At 49.6% G+C, this 19116-nt stretch overlaps 2 protein-coding genes across 4 annotated transcripts; one reads left to right on the forward strand and one right to left on the reverse strand.

Moving 5' to 3' along the window:
- Positions 1-292: 292 nt before the first annotated feature.
- Positions 293-10651, reverse strand: LOC122104885 (lysosomal membrane ascorbate-dependent ferrireductase CYB561A3). 3 transcript variants are annotated; one of them, XM_042675870.1, is made up of 6 exons: positions 10406-10645; positions 6159-6356; positions 4355-4563; positions 2797-2951; positions 2175-2331; positions 293-1605 (listed from the first exon to the last, which is right to left on the reverse strand). In XM_042675870.1, exons 2-6 carry the CDS (start codon positions 6340-6342, stop codon positions 1582-1584), a joined length of 729 nt encoding a protein of 242 aa, XP_042531804.1. In that variant the 5' UTR covers positions 6343-6356; positions 10406-10645; the 3' UTR covers positions 293-1581. The 3 variants fall into 3 exon arrangements, with proteins under 3 accessions (XP_042531804.1, XP_042531800.1, XP_042531803.1); XM_042675866.1 differs by adding an exon at positions 7771-7851 and having other exon boundaries at positions 293-2331; positions 10406-10489; XM_042675869.1 differs by having other exon boundaries at positions 293-2331; positions 10406-10651.
- Positions 10652-10909: 258 nt separating this feature from the next.
- On the forward strand, positions 10910-18090 carry Tmem138 (transmembrane protein 138). Its single transcript, XM_042676163.1, has 5 exons — positions 10910-11137; positions 13740-14007; positions 14674-14845; positions 17105-17180; positions 17421-18090. The coding sequence occupies exons 2-5, from the start codon at positions 13880-13882 to the stop codon at positions 17531-17533; spliced, it is 489 nt and encodes a 162-aa protein (XP_042532097.1). The 5' UTR covers positions 10910-11137; positions 13740-13879; the 3' UTR covers positions 17534-18090.
- Positions 18091-19116: the final 1026 nt, after the last annotated feature.

The following is a 19116-nucleotide window of genomic DNA, read 5'->3' on the forward strand; positions in this document are numbered from 1 at the left end:
TGTGCTGAAATCTCTAACCCCAACATTGATGGTATTAGAAGGTGCGGCCTTTGGGAGATGCTTAGACAAGAGTGATTAGCACTGACACATGAAACCAGTAGCCTCATTTAGGAGAGGCCCAAGTGTGTGCCTGGTACTCTGCACCATGGGAGGTGACAGGAGACAGTCTGAGGAAGTTGTCCTCATCAGACACATCTGCTCATACCTGGATCCTAGACTTGGAGGCTCTAGAGCTATGGGAAATAAAGGTTTATGGTTGAAGCCATCTAACCCAAACAGACCAAGTCAACTCTGATTCTTAAAAACATGTTTAATGAAAATCAAGTGAAATGCCCACTCACATGTTAACAAGGGGCACTGGTCACAGACGTGTCAGTCATTCAACTGAATGAATCAGGAAGTCCGGCCCAGTCCTCTTGCTACACTCTGCCAGCTGGAGCTGGTGCATTTAGCTGGGTCACTATCTGCCAGGGAGTGCTCATCTCTAAACCCTAGATTACGTCCCAGCTATCTGCTAAGCACAGAAGCCTGGAATCAGGGACCTGGCAGTGCTTATTTGGAGAAGGCAGGAAGAGCCACAAGGCAGCACTTAGGAAAGAATCGAGAAGCAAGAAGTTTCTCCCAAGTTTCTCCCTGGGAGAAGAGCAAAGCTCGTGTTCTGCAACAGCCGGGGAAGCAGGGTTTGGCCAGCCAAGCAGCTGTCATAGTGCAGGCAAAGCAGCCTACTTCTCAGCAAGAAAAGTCTCTGAAGGTGGAAGCAACTCCCAGGGCTGCTGGGAACAATGCTTTGCAACAATGACCTTGGCTTTCATGGTAGACTGGAGAGGGAAGATAGGTTGGACCTGGCCAGGGGCTGGCAGGAAGACCCACACACAGCAAGAGGTAAGAAAGGAAGGCCTCAGAAACCACTGCTACTCATCTCTTGGGACTCAAGGGGCAGATTATTCTTGGAGAGCAAGTTACCATGGCTGCCTGACAGCAACAGGCATGTAAGTCACGGGGAGAGGGCAGGATCCAGGCCGCAGCTGAAGGAGCAGCTAGAAGAGGTAGAGCCACACAGTCACACACATACCATCTCAGAACACTTGGCCCTCGGCTTCTCTGCTCCACTGCCAACTCCCTTCAGTGAGTTACCTTGAGTCCTCTGCCCACCTGCACACCTAGGCAAGAGGCAGGCAGAGGGACAGTGCAGAGGAAATGCAATGCGCTCCTCCAAGGGGAAAGTTGTCTCCCTCTTACCACGTGTTAAAGCATGGACTGCACTCGAGGGAGCTTTTCTGAGCTGTCAGGATTTTTCTCCCACGTCCCCACTAAGACTCTTAGGGGAGATTAGCCCAACCCCTGCAGACCAAGCAGACCCCACATGAGTGACCAGGGCAAGGAAGATCCTCAACAAATGCAGGATCCGATAAGTCAATGCGGAGAAGCCAAAGCCACCAGGAACTGCAGGTGGGCAGGAAGTGGCTGGAGAGAGCAGGCTGCCACCGAGGTAAGGAGAAGTTGAGGCCAGGAGGAGCCCAAGTACAGCCGTTTCTGGGGAGGACAGACTGCACCGCTGACTTCCCGTAGCCCCTTCCTGCTTCACTCCCCATTATGCAACAGGGGCTGAAAGAAGGCAGACGCATAGAGGTTAAGACATGATGTCAAAATGCCTCCTGACCTGCAGGAGCCACACCAGGCCTGAGCTGCCCAGATAGATCCCCATCCTGCAGGTGATCTCCTGCCAAGCCACCAACCAGATTGGTCAAGGAAGCCCCAACGTCCCAGAGGCTGGCACACACTCCCATCTCCTTACATCTAAGAGATGTCTAAGTGGCTAAGGACAGGCACAACCTGCTCTCAAGTAGTCACCAAGCACTAGTCCCACACCAAAGCTGGCAGTGCAGAAGTACCACACCCCTCACTCTGCTCAAGTCCTTTCTTGGCGAAGGGGAAGCTTTGTGTTCTCTCATGAAAATTGGGAAGGAAAGTTCAAGGAGCCCTATTTGCTCCATTTTCTGGGATGAGTCACTCATACCAGTGTCTCTGCAGGCCCCCCTAATTTCACCATCAAGCTGTTTGCTTTCCCATCAGACTACATGATCAGTCTTCTTGGCAAGGCTCAAGTCTTTCTTGGGTAGTCTTCCTCTAGATCTGGCCTGCCCCACGCTGGAATGGGTGACACTCAGCCATACCTGTCTGTCAGTCAGGATCCCCGGCTCGGGACGTTTCCATGACGAAGCCAGAAGAACATAGAGAACCAGAAGCCCAAAGGCCACCACCAGCAGCCCAGTGGTGTTAGCGAAGACAGCCTCGCTGGGCAGGCTGGAATATGGCCGAGTGACGTTCTTCCTGAACATAACAGAAACAACAATGTGGGCCCTTGAGAAGCTTTTCACCTGTTTCTGTCCAGTGGTAGACTCAATGCCACTAAGAACAGCTGCATCTCATCCACTCCCCACCCCCTTCCATTAGATAAAACCCTGAATTCCCATAGCTCCCACACAGTCCTTATCCAAGTGCCCACCTTGCCCATTCAAAGTATACTTTTGCTCTGCTAATCACTTCTTACTATCTTAAAAAGGAGAAAAAAAATCTTCCTGGAACCACTGGGCACCTGGAATCTTAGCATACTTCCCAAGCCTCTGCTGCAGTAACAGGCAGGGGCTGCCTTGATACTTTTTACTCACAAGGAAACAGAAGCTGTAATTGTAACTTGTGCCAAATGGCACAACAAAGATCCATAGGCTGCACCTTCTGAAGAACATACTGCAGCACCCCCACCTGCCTCAGAATTAGAGATGCCAATGCACTCACAAACTGAAGAAAAGCTTCTCGTTAATGCCGGAAATGACAGATGCAATGGACAGAGAGAGGATGGAGGCTCCAAAGAAGACATGGATGGGTTTCAGGAAGCTGCGCAGCCACAACGACGCCCAGGGAAGGAGGAAGACAGCAAAGCCCAGGAACCACTGTGGACATAAGAGAGGAAGCCCTGGACGGTGACCAAAGGTGGGCCAGGTCACTGCCCCACCAGTACCTCCTGTCTCATGCTGGCCCTTTCTGTCCCAACTGCAGCACTCCCACCAGAGGTTGCCCCACTGCAGCTGACCCTCACTGTGGTCTGTCCATTGCTATTACACAAGAAATGAGAACAGTACATGAAGGTCTTAGCTATAATCCCACCTACCAGCAACCCAGCCATCCACTTGTCTCTTGCTTCCCGTCCTCACTCAGAATCTCTCTAGTACAGGACTAATGTGAGAAACCATTTGTAGAATTCTTTTTTTTTTTTTTTGTCTGTTGTGGGGCCTGAACTCTGGGCCTGGGCACTATCCTCCAGCTCTTTAGCTGTAGACCAGCGCTCTACCACTTCATGCCTCAGCCCCACTTCCAGCTTTTTCTGCTTATGTGGTACTGAGGAATCGAACCTAGGGCCTCATGCATGCAAGGCAAGCACTCTACCACTGAGCCACCTTCCCAGCGCCTAGAATTCTCCTATTTCATAGAAAGGGGTTAATGGGGAAAGTGGAAACAAGGTGGCAGGTCAGAGTAGCATGGTACAGGCTATGAGAAAGTCTTCCAGAGCTCTGGGTGACAGCTGGGCAGTATGATGGTATAAGAAATGGGGCAATGCCGGGCGCCGGTGGCTCACACCTATAATCCTAGCTACTCAGGAAGCTGAGATCTGAGGATCAAAGTTCAAAACCGGACCAGGCAGAAAAGTCCGTGAGACTTTTTTTTTGTTGTTGTTGGTTGTGGGGCTTGAACTCTGGGCCTGGGCGCTGTCCCTCAGCTCTTCAGCTCAAGGTGAGCGCTCTACCACTTGAGCTACAGTGCCACTTCTGGTTTTCTGGTGGTTTACTGGAGATAGGAGTCTCACGGTCTCTCCTGCCCGGGCTGGCTTTGAACCGCGATCCTCAGATCTCAGCCTCCTGAGTAGCTAGGATTACAGGTGTGAGCCACCAGCGCCCAGCTGTCCGTGAGACTCTTATCTCCAATAAACCACTAGAAAGCCGGAAGTGGCACTGTGGCTCAAGTGGTAGAGTGCTGGCCTTGAGCTGAAGACAGCAGGGACAGCGGCCAAGCCCATAGTTCAGGCTCCACAACTGACCAAAAAAGAAAGAAAGGAAGAAAGGAAGGAAGGAAGGAAGGAAGAAAGAAAGAGGGCAAATGTGGTACTCCAACCTCCGATGGCTATGTCAGTGGCTGAATCTATAGGACACGTGTGCAAGGCCCTTGACAAGCCATGGGGCTGTAATAAATGGGCTTTCAAATACAATGAATATTTGGAGCTGAAGCAATGTAACCCTGTCTACAGCTTGGGGTGCTAGATCTGGCAGCAGGAACCCAGAAGAGGGCAGAGGACACCCACCTGGCAGGCGAAGAGGACAACAGTGGTGAGGCCCAGCCAGCTGTGCAGGGAGTAGAGATGGGCGATTTTTGAATGGCTGTGAAACTGGAAGACAGCAACCAGCCCCACCACGGTGAGGATGAAGGCCATCAGGTGCAGGGCTGCATGGAGGAGCTTCCAGGGCAGCTTGGGCCCCACCCAGGATGCAGGTAGGCGGTACACCAGTGATGCTGTAGGGGAGGGTAGTTTTGAGGCTCAGCCACATCCCCTCTTGCCCACCCCATCCCCAAATCAGAACACCCTGATGTGACCCCACACAGCATTCCAATGAAGGGAGAAGGAAATGCTAAGAAGGAACCAACTTCTTGGCATCTTCCACCCTACTATTTGCGAGGGACCAGTCAGGAGAGAAGGGCAAACTATAGGGAAAGGAGACATGTCCTGAGCCTGTCGTATTGTCATTGCAATCATAAATGCTGTGTGAAGACAGGAAGCATTGTCTCACCCAAAGTTCCATCAAACTGAGTTCTCACAGCCAAGGTTGCCAAGAATTTGGGCACAGCCAGGTGCTGGTGTCTCATGCCTATAGTCCTACCTACTCAGGAGACTTAGATTTGAGGATTATGGTTTGAAGTCAGCCTGGGCAGGAAAATCTATGAGACTTTTATCTCCAAAACCAGAAATGGAGCTGTGGCTCAAAGTAGTAGAATGCTGACCTTGAGCAAAAAGACTCAGGGACAATGGCCAGGCCCCAAGTTCAAGCCCCACAACTGATCCCCCCCCCAAAAAAATGGCACAAAGGCCTAGAGATACAACTCAGGGGGAGAGTACTTTCTCAGCATACCCCAGCACCACACACCACACATACAAATGAAGGGTGCACATGGTAAGCTATCACCAATGTTATTATTATTCCCATTTTACTGGAGGAGAAAATGAGACTCACTGCCCTTTCACAAGCCTGAGGCAAAGGTGGATCCTGGAAGAACAAGAAAGCCCCTCTCTTGCGGGGAATTGACTATATCATAACAGGCTCTTCTTCGCTATAACTCCCAAGCCAAATCCAGCCCACCACCTATTTTCATAAACAAGGTTTTATTGGAATAAATACAGCCACATTCATGTTTTGATGTATTTTCTGTGGCTGCTCTCAAGTACAATGGCAGCCAGGCACCAGTGGCTCACACCTGTAATCCTAGTTACTCAGGAGGCTGAGATCTGAGGATTGTGATTCAAAGCCAGCCCAGGCAGGAAATTCCCCATGAGGCTCTTTTTTTTTTTTTTTTTTGGTCGGTCATGGGGCTTGAACTCTGGCCTGAACGCTGTCCCTCAGCTCTTCAGCTCAAGGCAAGTGCTCTACCACTTGAGCCACAGCGCCACTTCCAGTTTCCTGAGTGATTTATTGGAGGTAAGAGTCTCATGACTTTCCTGCCCGAGATCCTCAGATCTCAGCCTCCTATGTAGGATTACAGGTGTGAGCCACTGGCGCCCAGCCCCATGAGACTCTTCAACTAATCACCAGAAAATTGTAAGTGGCACTGTGGCTCAAGTGGTAGAGCGCTTGGCTTGAGCTGAAGAGTTCAAGGACAGTGCCCTCACAGAAAGTTGGCTGACCTTGCCCCCAGAGGATCTGTGAAGTTGCCCTTCTGAAATCAATACAGATCTGAGATCTCTACTCTTCCCATTTCATCCCCAATGACAGCTGAGCTTCGGGCCATCCCAACTCTCCCAAGCCCATTAGCCCTCAACCCAACACTGGCAAGGAGAGGGCAAGTGCTGCCCGCCAGACCCAGGCCCTGCCATGCCCTGCACACTTCTCACTCACCAGCTCCGTAGAGCACCACCAGGCCAGACACCATGAGCACAGGATGCCAGTTGAACATGTGCAAGCTGCCATCCCAGGCAAAGCCACCACGCCAGTACTGCATCCAATAGGTGGTGAAGAGGATGCACATGGAGCCCAGGGAGCCCAGCACCAGGCAGGACAGGTAAAAGCATCCCAAAGCCATTCTGATCAAAACTCCTACAAGAGTCAGAAGTCATAGGTCACCACTGGCTGGGGGTGCAAGCTATGATGGCTAAAGGAAGTAGTACTGATCTCCCTCTTGGCCCCTGAGACAGAATTTTCTTGTTTCTGTTTCGTGCCAGCAGCCTGTGCACACTCCCAAGAGGCCTCAGTGGCACATGGGGGGGGGGGGGGTACGGGGTTTGAAATGAGTAAGGCCCCAGCCCAGCAACTGGCAGTGAGCAGCAAGGGTGGGGCTGTGACTGGATGACAAGGCCCAAGCCTGGAACACTGGGATTCATTTCCCTGCACAGAACCAGAAGGTAAAAAAAAACTCCCTAACCCTGATCCAAGAAAGAAAAGAACAAAAATGTAGGCTACATCATAACCGCCCAGGTCCCTGGGTTCTAGCACAAGAATGGCAAAAACCACCATCAGAAAGGAGTAAGCAGGCAGAATTGTTCCAGAGAATTGTGGAATGTAGATTTGTATCCTGTATGTTTTGAGCATCATGCTGGTAATTGATGTTTCAAATTTCAGAGCATGAGATTGTTGGTAAGGGATGCTCTACCTGCATTGTCAGACTCTCTGGGGAGAAGTCCTATGGGACACCATCTCTACAGACAAGTCTTTTTCCTCTAAGAGGATGAACTCCATTGGGCCAAAGCCCATTAGCAGAAGCCACACACTCGATTCCTTGAAGGGAGTGACACAGCTCAGTGGTCTCCAAGCCTGAGACTTCTGCTTCTTTTCTCTGAGGGGAAAGTCCAGAGGAGAAAAGAGGAAGCAAGAACTCAAGATCTAGAGAGTAAGAGGTTTATTTTGAGATTTCCATGAGAAACCCAGAAACCAATTCTGGTTTCAGGCCTAGTGATCGCTTACATACTCAAGCCAGGCCTGTGGGGTGGGGAGTGGGCCTGGTAATAGGCAGCTTTCTTCCTATGTGCAGGTCATGGGTTAAGATTCCCAGAGCATGGGGCTGGGAAGGTGGCTCAGTGGTAAAGCGCTTGCCTTGCATGCCTGAGGTCCTGGGTTCGATTCTTCAGCACCACATAAGCAAAAAGAAAAAAGCCGGAAATGGCACTGTGGCTCAAGTGGTAGAGTGCTAGCCTTGAGCTGAAGAGCTGAGGGACAGCGCCCAGGCCCAGAGTTCAGGCCCCATGACCGGGACCCCCCCCCCAAAAAAAAAAAAAAAAGATTCCCAGAGCAGGTGGCAAGGGTGGCAGGCGGGTGGGTAGGGGAGGCACAAGACTGACCCTGCTTCCAGTCAACGTGGGACGGTATGGGCCCACACCTCAAGGCAGTTACCCTGTCCTATGGGCTCACAGCAAGAGGACAATATGACTTCCTGAAATGATCAAGTCCCTTCCTCTGAACCAGCTACCAGAAGAAATGGGTGGTAACTCCCATGGGACAATACCTAATTCCTCACCTTTAGACCCAGATCACAGAAAGGTGGCCTGGGCTCTGATTCTCACAAACTGGGTATAACAGCTGCAGGACTTGTTCTCATCTGAAAGAAAGACACAGATTTTGAAGATCAGCTATGAGCACTGGAACCTTCTATACCATCCTGTTACTCCTTTTGACAACCTTGTGAGGGGTTTTATTCTCACTATCCCTCATCATATACATGAGGAGACAAAGGCTCAGAATGATTAAGAAACTAATATCAGCTTCATTTAATGCAGAGGATTTTCTAACCTTTTGCCTGTTTGGATTTGAGGCCTGAAAACTGCACTTTTTCCTTGACCACAGGTTGTCATATCAAGAGGAAAAAAAATGCTATGTAAGGATACCATGAAAGCAGCAACTCTTCTTTCTTATGCTGCCATATATTTTATCCTAACTGCTAGGGAAAACTGAAAGCTACCTGGGCCTGGTGACACACACCTATAGTGCCAGCTATTTGGAAGCCTGAGGAAAGAGGATTGCTTGATCTAGGAATTCACAGTCAGCCAGACTAACACAGTGAAATTTTTGTCTTAAAAAAAAAAAAAAAAAAAAAAAAGCTGGGTGCTGGGGCTCACACCTGTAATCCTAGCTACTCAGGAGGCAGAGATCTGAGGATTGCAGTTCAAAGCCAGCCCAGGCAGGAAAGTCCGTGAGACTCATCTCCAAAATACCACCAGAAAAGAGGAAGTGGTGCTGTGGCTCATGTGGTAGAGCCCTAGCTGTGAGCTGAAGTCCATGCCAGCTCTCCCTAAGCCAGATATCTAACAGACCAGCATTTGGTTCTTACAAGGTGATCTAAAATCTTGGAGCAAGGAAGGGCTATGTATTAAGGGAGAAGAAAACAAGCTTCAGTGAGGAAGGCTGGAAGGAGAAAGTCATGTAACCAGCTTCATGACTTAGCTGAGCTTAGAGATTTGTTAGCCCGCCTCCCACCTCAGAGTTGTCTCCTGCAAGGGCAAAGAAAGTTCCAATCACCAGGTGTTTGGCTAACATATCCTCCACTCCCCAGTGAAGTGTTAAGTCAGCATTAAGAAGCTCTTGGTCATTAAGAGGCTCCACTTAACTCAAATTATCTATTTCTACAATTTCTTTGACATTTGTAGAAAGACATACTATCATCTAAAAGGGATTGTATCCAAACCCCTAAGAAGTTGTGGAATAGTAAGATGCAGCACGCTTAGACCAGATGATGAGATTTTTGAGACAGAGAGCAGGAAGTCACATTACTTTGTCCACAGTACAGACAAGCCCTCCCTTCCTCTTCCCAAAATAGCAAAATCTAGGAGAAAGGAAGAACACAGTAAAAATTCCATGCAGATGCTGAGAATATGCTCTCCTCTGTTCTAAGAGAGTAGGTTGTGCTAGGACTTCAGTTTCCTCTTCTGCCCTCACTCTGCAGAGCCCCATTTTATCTGTCCCAACAATGTCATCAACCCTGCTGATGTACTTGTGCAAGAGCAGCCAGGGAAGGTATTGTAACAAATAAGCATAAGTGTGTTCCAACAATACTTTATTTATGGACTCTGAAAGCCAACATTTTTTTTTTTTTTTGGTCCTGTCGTGGGGCCTGAACTCTGGGCCTGGGCACTGTCCCTGAGCTCTTCAGCTCAAGGCTAACGCTCTACCACTTGAGCCACAGCTGGCCTTTTTTTTTTCTTTTTGCGTATGTGGTGCTGAGGAATCGAACCCAGGGCCTCAGGCACGCAAGGCACTACCACTGAGCCACCTTCCTAGCCCTCTGAAAGCCAACATTTTTACATGCCACATAGCCTTTTCATTTTCCCTCTCATTTTCTGGTGAGTCACATGTGGCCTGCAGGGAATAGTTGGTCATGTTGATCTTATTTAATACTTTCCTCAATTCCTTAACAACAAAAAAGGATTCTCCTAGGCTGAGCTAAACTAGCATCAGTCCCAGGATAAGAAATGGGTATTTCCTATTCAGCTCTTAGTCTTCGAAAAAGGCTCTCTATTCCAAATTCTTCTCAGTCCTCTTACAACTTAGAAGTTCAAACAGATAAAGGGATGAAAAATCAATTTGCTGCTACCCTTCATGGATGTATGATAAATTTTTGGGATACTAAGAATCAGACTTAGGGTTCAGGTCTTAACCCTTACCTTACAGATCAAAACCACTCTAACACTGGGGCCCAAAGGAGAGTCACTCGGCCAACGCAAGTGGCAGAGCTGGTTACAGGTATCCAGGTCCACTCCTCCTCAGTTCCCAGGACTCCTTATTTCCAAAGATAGCTTCAGCAATGGCCCGACTCAGGAGTGAGTGGCTCAATCTTCCCAGCCCAAGAAGTAAAAACGGCCTCCCTCACCTACGAGAGATGCCAGATCCCTCCTCCGGCGGTGTCAGGTACCCAGGCACCCAGGGACACATCCCTTGACCCCCCTGCTGGGCGCGTGGTCCCAGATAATCGGGGGTTTAAAAAACAAGCGCCTTCCCAAACTCTGTGCCTTCCATCCACCAACTGTGGAAGAAGGGCGCTGAGAACAGGCTCCTGACGGAGAAAACTGAGGTTGAGCGAGATCGGCACAGCGCAAAGCGAGGTAGTAATAGCACTGGAAGCCTGGCTTCCTGACCTCCCCGCCCGGGTTCTTTCTCACCCCTAACCACAGTGGGACACAGGGGACTGAAGTCTCCGGCGCCGGGCGACGAGAGGCGGGCCACTCCGGGGTCTCTTACAAGAAGCACGTAGAATCCCGGGAACCTACATTCAGCTAGCTGCCACCCTCCGACAACGCCACCCCGGCTTTTATAGCCCGGCAACACCTCCGGTGGCGCGCGCACGGCCTCTTGGGAAATGTAGTCCAGGGGCTTGGACGTGGCCGCTGGTAATGCGCCAGGGTATCGGTCTCCGACCCCGGTTCGTTTGCTGCTGGCGCTCCCTCCGTAAGCCTAAGGTCAGGGCCCGAGAGCGCTAAGACGTGGGTGCTCTGTCCTTCACCATCCCGCGTCCCGGAAAGGTCAGGTTGAGCCGGGCGGGCCCAAGAAAACACGACCCAAACATGGCGGCGAGGCTGGCGGGAGAAGCAGGGAGGGAGCCTCCGCCATCTACTTCCGGGATTTAAAGCGGGCTTCCGGAAGCCTGGACGATATCTCCATGACAACCGACGTGGTTCCTTAGGGTGAGGGGTTTGAGAAGTGGTGGTGTTGACGCGAAGGCAGAATTTCTGATGCTGTTGCTTTTGGCTTGAGCTTGTTGTTGTTGTTGTTTCCTGCCAAGACAGCACCATTTTAAGCGAGTCGGGAAGGGTGAGGCAAGGGCAGGCGGCAGGTAGCGGACAGTGAAGCGCGCTGCTTTTCCTCGTCGGTCACCGGAGGCGGAGACGGTCCAGGTAGGGAGCGCTGCGGGCGGGCGTGTGGCGGATCCCGGCCGCCCCCCGCCGCCACCGACCGGTGCGGACCTGCGGCGTGGGGGGACTGAGCCAGGGATCCCGGCCGCCACCGACCGGTGCGGACCTGCGGCGTGGGGGGACTGAGCCAGGGATCCCGGCCGCCCCCCGCCGCCACCGACCGGTGCGGACCTGCGGCGTGGGGGGACTGAGCCAGGGATCCCGGCCGCCACCGACCGGTGCGGACCTGCGGCGTGGGGGGACTGAGCCAGGGATCCCGGCCGCCCCCCGCCGCCACCGACCGGTGCGGACCTGCGGCGTGGGGGGACTGAGCCAGGGATCCCGGCCGCACCCCGCCGCCACCGACCGGTGCGGACCTGCGGCGTGGGGGGACTGAGCCAGGGATCCCGGCCGCCACCGACCGGTGCGGACCTGCGGCGTGGGGGGACTGAGCCAGGGATCCCGGCCGCCCCCCGCCGCCACCGACCGGTGCGGACCTGCGGCGTGGGGGGACTGAGCCAGGGATCCCGGCCGCACCCCGCCGCCACCGACCGGTGCGGACCTGCGGCGTGGGGGGACTGAGCCAGGGATCCCGGCCGCCACCGACCGGTGCGGACCTGCGGCGTGGGGGGACTGAGCCAGGGATCCCGGCCGCCACCGACCGGTGCGGACCTGCGGCGTGGGGGGACTGAGCCAGGGATCCCGGCGCCGCTCACTTGCCACTTAGCGGGGATGCCTTCAACTCTGCCTGACCCGGTGGCCTTGCCTCGACTCGGGATAATTCTCTTCCTACCTCGTTGCGAGGATTAAAGGTGGTTGTCTTGGGTACCAAGCTTATCCTGGTCTTGGGGACCGGAAGGGATAAACTATGATTGTTGTTTATGAGGGAGGAAACTCAGGTCGAGAGAAGCCACAATGATAAACCCAGCAAGGTGGGACTTGTCCATCAAGTGAAGTGGACCTAGGGCTTTAACTTCTCCGTGCCTTTATGCAAAAGAGGAATTATATGTATTAAAATGTCTACTTATTGTCATAGCCCTAGCATCAATTAATGAGCATGGAGGGTTAATAAATTTGTAGCCAGGCGCCGGGTTCTACAGGCTCATGCTTGTAATCTTAACTACTCAGGAGGTTGAGATCTGAGAATCACAATTCGAATCTAGTTCATAAGATTCTTATCTCTAATTAGCCACCAAAAAGCTGTACATGGTAGAGCACTAGCCTTGAGCACAAAAGCTCAGAGCCAGAACCAGGATCTAACTTTCAGCCTCAGAATGGACACAGACACACACACACACACACACACACACACACACACACACACAATTGTAAAACATTTTATAGATAATAGTTTAATTGCTGGAGCACTTCAGAGCTGTTTGATAGTTGTTTATGAATTAGATCTTGCTTCAGGGTCATAGGACACTCCAGAGTAATTAGTGAGCCTTGAAAAATGTATGCAACCCTTTGCTAAAGTAACTTTAAAGACTTTCAGAAGAGCATTGTGTCCTCTCTTATCCCACTTTTTTGTTTTTGTTTTTTGAGTCGGGTCGGTCGTGGGGCCTGTACTCTGGGCCTGGGCGCTGTCCCTCAGCTCTTCAGCTCAAGGCTAGCTCTCTACCACTTGAGCCGCAGCACCACTTCTGGTTTTTTTCTTTTTGCTTATGTGGTGCCGAGGAATCGAACCCAGGGCCTCATGCATGCAAGGCAAGCGCTCTACCACTGAGCCACCTTCCCAGCCCCTCTTATCCCACTTTTGCATGGGCATTTTCCCCATCTACTTATCAGTCTATGGGTTATGGAAGAGCAGTGTAGGCCAATAATTAAGATAGATTCCTGATCCAGGCTGCCAGGATCAAAATCCCAGCTCAGCTACTTACTACCAATAAGACCTTAGACAACTTATTTTACCTCTCCAAGCCTCAGTTTTCTCATCTGTAAAAAGGGAAAAGTAAGAATGTGCCTTTTACCTCATGAGGTTATTTCAAGCTTTAATATCAGTGTCTAACAGTCTCTGTCACACTGCAACTAATATATGAGTTTGCTGCTGTAATTATTATTACTACCACATGAATGGGTGTCCACCCTTTTCTATAGATTCTCTTAGTACATTTAGAATTTGAGTCCAGGTATAGAGAAAGGTTTATGGGTGATGGTCCCTAGAAGAAATGACAAGTTGAGTTTTGGGGGGTTTGTTTTTGTTTGATTTTTGGAAACAGAAACACCGTAGATCCTAGATTGATCTGAAACTCTGTATAGCCCAGGTTGGCCTTGAACTTGAAATCCTCTACCTCAGCCTCCTGAATGCTAGGATTGCAAATGTGGATTATTTTTTTGGTGCTGATACTAGGGCTTGAACCCAGGATCTAGGCACTGTCCCTTATTTTTCACTCAAGGCTGGTGCTCTCCTACTTGAGCCACAGCTCCACTTCCACTTCTGGCTTTTTGCTGGTTAATTGGAGATAAGAATATCATGTCTGCCTGGGCTGGCTTCAAACTAGGATCCTTAGATCTCAGTCTCCTGAATAGCTAGGAGCCGCTGGCACCCGGCTTCAATAAATGTTCCTTAGTGGATTTCTAACTTTGCCTCATTTTGACCCCACAGGTACTGATCTCAAAGCAAAGGAAATCACTCTGAGTTGGAAGCAAATGACACCTTTCCCTCAGTGCTAGGAAAAGAACCAGGAGCTATTTTCTGGGAAACTGTGGAATGTGCCCTTGGGAGCCCAAAAAAGCCGGAGGAAGATGCTGCAGACGAGTAACTACAGCCTGGTGCTCTCCCTGCAGTTCCTGTTGCTGTGCTATGATCTCTTCGTCAATTCCTTCTCAGAGCTACTCAGAATGGCAGCTGTCGTCCAGCTGGTGCTCTTCATGTGAGTTCTCAGGTGGGCCTAGAAAGCTAAACCCACATAATTTGAAGGCCCTACCCATCATGGCTTATCATTTGAAAGTTACTAGTAAAGGGGAAGGGGTGTAGCTCAATGGTAGAGCACTTGCCTAGCATCCATAAGACCTTGGGTTCCATCCCCACGGATGGAATTTTAATTTTATTTTATTGTAAAGATGCTGTACAGAGAGGTTATAGTTACATTTCTTTTAAAGAGAAAGGCCAGGTGCCAGTGACTCACACCTATAATCCTAGTTACTTAGGAGATCTAAGAGTTGCAATTTAAAGCCAGCCCAGGCAGAAAAGTCTGTAAGTAAATTACCAAAAAGCTGGAAATGGATATGAGGTTTAAGTGCTAGAATGCTATCCTTGAGCACAAAAACACAAGGATAGTGTCCAGGCCCTGTGTTCAAGCCCTAAGATTGGCACACAGACACATTAAAAAAAAAAAAAAAAAAAGCCTAGTGTTTGGGCTACAAATCAATGGGTGGTATTAGTTATTTGTCATTTGGGTCATAGCCCTGCTGCTTGTGGAGACTTGGGGTGACTATATCACAGGCAAAGGCAATAGTGTCCCTCAGGACTTAAGAGCCAGCTCGTGGATTCTCACATGGGCATCTGTTTGGCTGTACTTTGTTTTATATGTCCACAGCATTCAAGACATTGCAATCCTCTTCAACATCATCATCATTTTCCTCATGTTCTTCAACACCTTCGTCTTCCAGGCTGGCCTGGTCAACCTCCTATTCCATAAGTTCAAAGGGACCATCATCCTGACGACTGTGTACCTCGCCCTCAGCATCTCCCTTCATGTCTGGGTCATGGTAAGAGTGGAACTCTGGATTCTCAAGTGTGTGTGTGTTTGTTTGTTTTTTTGGGTCCGGTCATGGGGCCTGAACTCTGGGCCTGGGTGCTGTCCCTCAGCTCTTCAGCTCAAGGCTAACGCTCTACCACTTGAGCCACAGCGCCACTTCCGGCTTTTTTCTTTTTGCTTATGTGGTGCTGAGGAATCGAACCCAGGGCCTCTGGCATGCCAGGCATGCGCTCTACCACTGAGCCACCTTCCCAGTCCCTCAAGTGTGTGTGTGTGGGGGGGGGTGCATTTGTGCTGGTATTGGGGCTTGAACTCAGGGCCTGGACACTGTCCCTGAGTTTTTGTGCTCAAGGCTAGTGTTCTACCACTTGAGCTCTACTTCTAGTGTTTTGATGGTTAGAGATAAGAGTCCTGCTCAGGCTGGCTTCCAACTTAGATCCTCAGATCTCAGTCTCCTGAGTAGCTAGGATTACCAGTGTCCAGCTTAATTCTTGATTTTTTTTTTATGACACTCATGCTTGAACTCTGGACCTGGGTGCTGTCCCTCTGCTCTTCAGCTCAAGGCAAATGCTCTACCACTTGAGCCACAGCGCTACTTCCAGTTTTCTGGTGGTTTATTGGAGATAAGAGTCTCACAGACTTTCCTGTCCAGGCTGTTTTTTGTTTTTTTTTGTTTTTTTTTTTATTGTGAAAATACAGAGGCACTACAATTACATGGGCAAGATAATGAGTACATTTCTTATCAAGCATTGTAGCCTTCTCCTTTGTTTCCCCTTCCCATCCCTTCCCATCCTTCCCTCGTCCCCCCAATCCCATCCCCTCTCCTCCCCCCCCCCCCCCCCCCGCCCCGCACCAAAGTTGTGAAGTTCATCAGGCTGGTTTTGAACAGTGATTCTCAGATCTCAGTCTCCTAAGTAGCTAATTCTTGAATTTTTAAAGAAGTAGGAAGAGCATTCCTCTGGGAACCCCAAACCATTCTTTTACACAGTAAAATTCCTTGATAGGAATGAGCCAAAAGGAAAGCTGAAGTGCTAAGCAAGTAAAATTGTCACGGACACTTTTTCCCAAACTTCTTTGGAAGTTACTGGACTTTTAGATAAGGTCCAGTAACTCAGTCAAACTCTAGTGACTTTTTGTCTATAATCCCAGCTATAATATGAGGCTGAGGATCACAGGTTAGAGCCAGCCCAATCAGGAAAGTCTGTGAGACTCTTATCTCCAATTAGCTAGCAAAAAGCTGGAAGCAGAGCTGTGGCTCAAGTGGTAGAGTGCTAGCCTTGAGCAAACTTGCTCAGAGACAATGTCCAGGTCCTCTGTTCAAGCCCCATGACTGACAAAATAAAATAAAATAATAAGTCCCGTAACTCTGGAACATTGTTTACCATTGTCCCAAATAGGCAGTTCAGACCAGAAGTTGAATGGGTTTTCTCATGATATAGGAAATTCGTGGGCATCAAGGTCCTGCAGGCTGTGGTGTAGATAGTATCTGTTTCTGTTGCCACGTAGGAATGCTACCTGCATTTGGGTGCTTGCCATGTCCCTATTCTTACATTGGAGAACCAGACCCCTTTTAGCTTGCAAGAGCTGTAGAGCCAATCCAGTTATGGTTTTATCTTTCTTCCCTTTCACAGATTCTTCCTTCTCTTTGGTCATCTCATGGGTCTCATGCTTTTATTTTTATGGAACACATTAAAACCTCAGGCTTTGGGGCTGGAGCTGGAACTCAGTCAGTGATAGTGTTTGCCTCACATATGCAAGGTCCTGGGCTAGATCTGCAGGCCCACAAACAAAGCAAAACCTCAGAGTCTCTAGTTGCTTCTTTCCTAAAACTTCCTTCTTAGCTGGACCCTGTGCTCTGGAATCCCCTGGAGAGAATTGGAACTCCCATGAAAGACAGAGCCATGCTGAGGGCTCTGGGAGCTTCCTGCCTGGGGTTCTAGTCTGCTTCCTGTTGATCTGCTTAAGCCCTGAGAGCACCAGAGCGTTTATCTAACAGGAGCTGACATTTTCCAGGCTAGACAGCTGGACTCCTAAAGATACTGCATGTCATTTCTCCTTGGCAAAGGCACTCGAGGGGAAGGGAGTAAATGCCTCGGCGCTCCTCCCTGCGGGCTAAAGGATGTTGCCTGTGTAGCAGACCAAACACTCCTTGGTCTTATAAACTAGGAGGTGAGATTAGCAATGATTCTCAACCAACTGGTTTCACTGCAGCTCAACCAGGGAGATGTTCAGGCCTTGTTTGGCCATTAACCTTTCATCTCTCCTTTAGAAGTTACGCTGGAAAAGCCCCAACAGCTTTGTTTGGACAGATGGACTTCAAACGCTGTTTGTGTTCCAGAGACTAGGTAAGGATCAGAGAGCCACCTAGGGCTCACTTGGGGTCCAGAAGGGTCTTTGGCAGTGAGCCTTGCTCCTGGCTTCCCGGCCTCATTATAGCTGGCCTGGGATGGTTGGGATGGTCATGTATGGATGGGAAAGAGCACTGCCCTCTGGTCAGAGACAGTGAGAACATGGGGCAGGTCTCAGACTTGTAAGGTTCGGTCCTCTCAGGGCCATTCTGAAGCTTCTTTCTACTTTTTTCTCAGTGGCAGTGCTGTACTGTTACTTCTACAAACGCACAGCTATGAGACTGGGCGACCCCCGCTTCTACCAGGACTCTCTATGGCTGCGCAGGGAGTTCATGCAAATCCGAAGGTGACAGCCTCTTGTCACACTGCTAGGTGGATGCCTTTCCTTCCTGCTAAAAGCCACGGGTGCCACACTGCAGAGCTGGCCACAGATAGGCTCAGGCCGATTGTGTTTATCATTCAAGAAAGAAGAGCATTCCTCATGCACATTCAGTGTTCTCCACAGTCTTTAGTACGTAATGCTTTCTGGACTCCTCGCTGCAAAATTCAGGGCTCCCAACCTTGGAGCCTTAGTTCTGCCTGGGACAGCAGCCTTCTGGCTCCCACTCCCCCATGACATACTTGAATGACTAAAAATAGCAAAGAGTGATGGTTATAGTGGTCCTGACTGAGCACCCTCAGACATTTAGATTTTTATACCTAAGGTACTTTTTTTACATTTATAAACAGGAAATAAAGTTTTTTTTCATAAATGATGGCATCTCTAGCTAGTTCTCTGCATGGTTAAGAGGCATATAAAGTGACAAGCTCACAATCTATTTGATCAAGTGGGCAGAAGGAGCCATAGGTCAAATACAAGCTGGGCACTGGTGGCTCACCCCTGTAATCCTAGCTACTCAGGAGGCTGAGATCTAAGGATTGTGGTTCAAAGCCATCCTGTGCAGAAAAGTCCCCATGAGACTCTGATCTCCAATCAACCATTCAAAAACTGGAAGTGAGGGCTGGGATGTAGCTCAGTGGCAAAGCGCTTGCCTAGCAAGTGCAACGTCCTGGGTTTGATCCCCAGTACCAAAAAAGAAAAGACAAAAAAATACAGTTAAACCCCCCCCCACCCCAAAACAAAAAAAAAAACTGGAAGTGAAGCTGTAGCTGAGAGTAGTAGAGTGCTAGCCTTGAGCAAAAGAGCTCAGGAACATCACTCAGGCCCCAAGTTCAAGCCTCAGAACTGACCAAAAGAAAAAAAGATATGTATCGAAGCCCGTTTTGAGCCAAGGTACTTTTGTAGAAATTCAATATGTGTTTGGGCTGGCTACTGGTAGCTAACACCTGATTTCCAAGCTACTCAAGAGATTGAGATTTTTGAGGTTTGAAACTAGCACATGCAGAAAAGTCTCTTAAGACTCTTATCTCCCAATTAACCACAAAAATAGCCACAGCTTAAGTGGTAGAGAAAAACAAAGAAGAAGAAACACAAAAAACAAGCAAGCTGGAGTTCAAGCCCCTTACCTGCACCAAAGAAAAAAGAAAAAGAAAATGTACTTTGATACCTAGCCATTTAGCCTATTTGGGCAAAGGAGATTTTTTTAAATTCCTGTGCTACTTTCTATTGCCAGAGTATTGTATAATAAACCACAATGACGTATGACTACATCATTTGATTTTCAGATCACAGGGTTCAACAGACCCATGCTGATCCTGGGTGATTTCAGCTGGGTCTGCTCCTTGTATTTGTGGGTAGCTGTGACCAGTGTGGTATCCTGGAAGTTTGGGCTTACCTAGGTAGAATGCCATCCCTGGATCCTATGACTTACCCTCCAGCAGGTAGACTGGGGTCTGTGAGGAGTAGAAGAGCACAAGTCTCATTGGATATCCCCATTTTAAGCCTCAGAGTCCCATTGGCTAAAGCAAGTCATGTGATAGGAACACCAAAGAA

This window comes from Dipodomys spectabilis, unplaced genomic scaffold (assembly GCF_019054845.1).
Source record: "Dipodomys spectabilis isolate Male_0828 unplaced genomic scaffold, ASM1905484v1 ptg000030l, whole genome shotgun sequence".
Lineage (NCBI taxonomy): Eukaryota > Metazoa > Chordata > Mammalia > Rodentia > Heteromyidae > Dipodomys > Dipodomys spectabilis.

Excerpts from the sequence above, each read along its gene's own strand:
- LOC122104885 (XM_042675869.1), bottom strand. The coding sequence starts at position 6,342 with ATGGCTTTGGGATGCTTTTACCTGTCCTGCCTGGTGCTGGGCTCCCTG. Across the intron at positions 4,564-6,158 it reads GGTGGTGCTCTACGGAGCTG|CATCACTGGTGTACCGCCTA; the intron begins GTGAGTGAGAAG and ends CCTCCCCTACAG. Across the intron at positions 2,332-2,796 it reads GAGAAGCTTTTCTTCAGTTT|GAAGAACGTCACTCGGCCAT; the intron begins GTGAGTGCATTG and ends TGTTATGTTCAG.
- Tmem138 (XM_042676163.1), top strand. The coding sequence starts at position 13,880 with ATGCTGCAGACGAGTAACTACAGCCTGGTGCTCTCCCTGCAGTTCCTG. Across the intron at positions 14,008-14,673 it reads GTCCAGCTGGTGCTCTTCAT|CATTCAAGACATTGCAATCC; the intron begins GTGAGTTCTCAG and ends ATATGTCCACAG. Across the intron at positions 14,846-17,104 it reads CCCTTCATGTCTGGGTCATG|AAGTTACGCTGGAAAAGCCC; the intron begins GTAAGAGTGGAA and ends TCTCTCCTTTAG.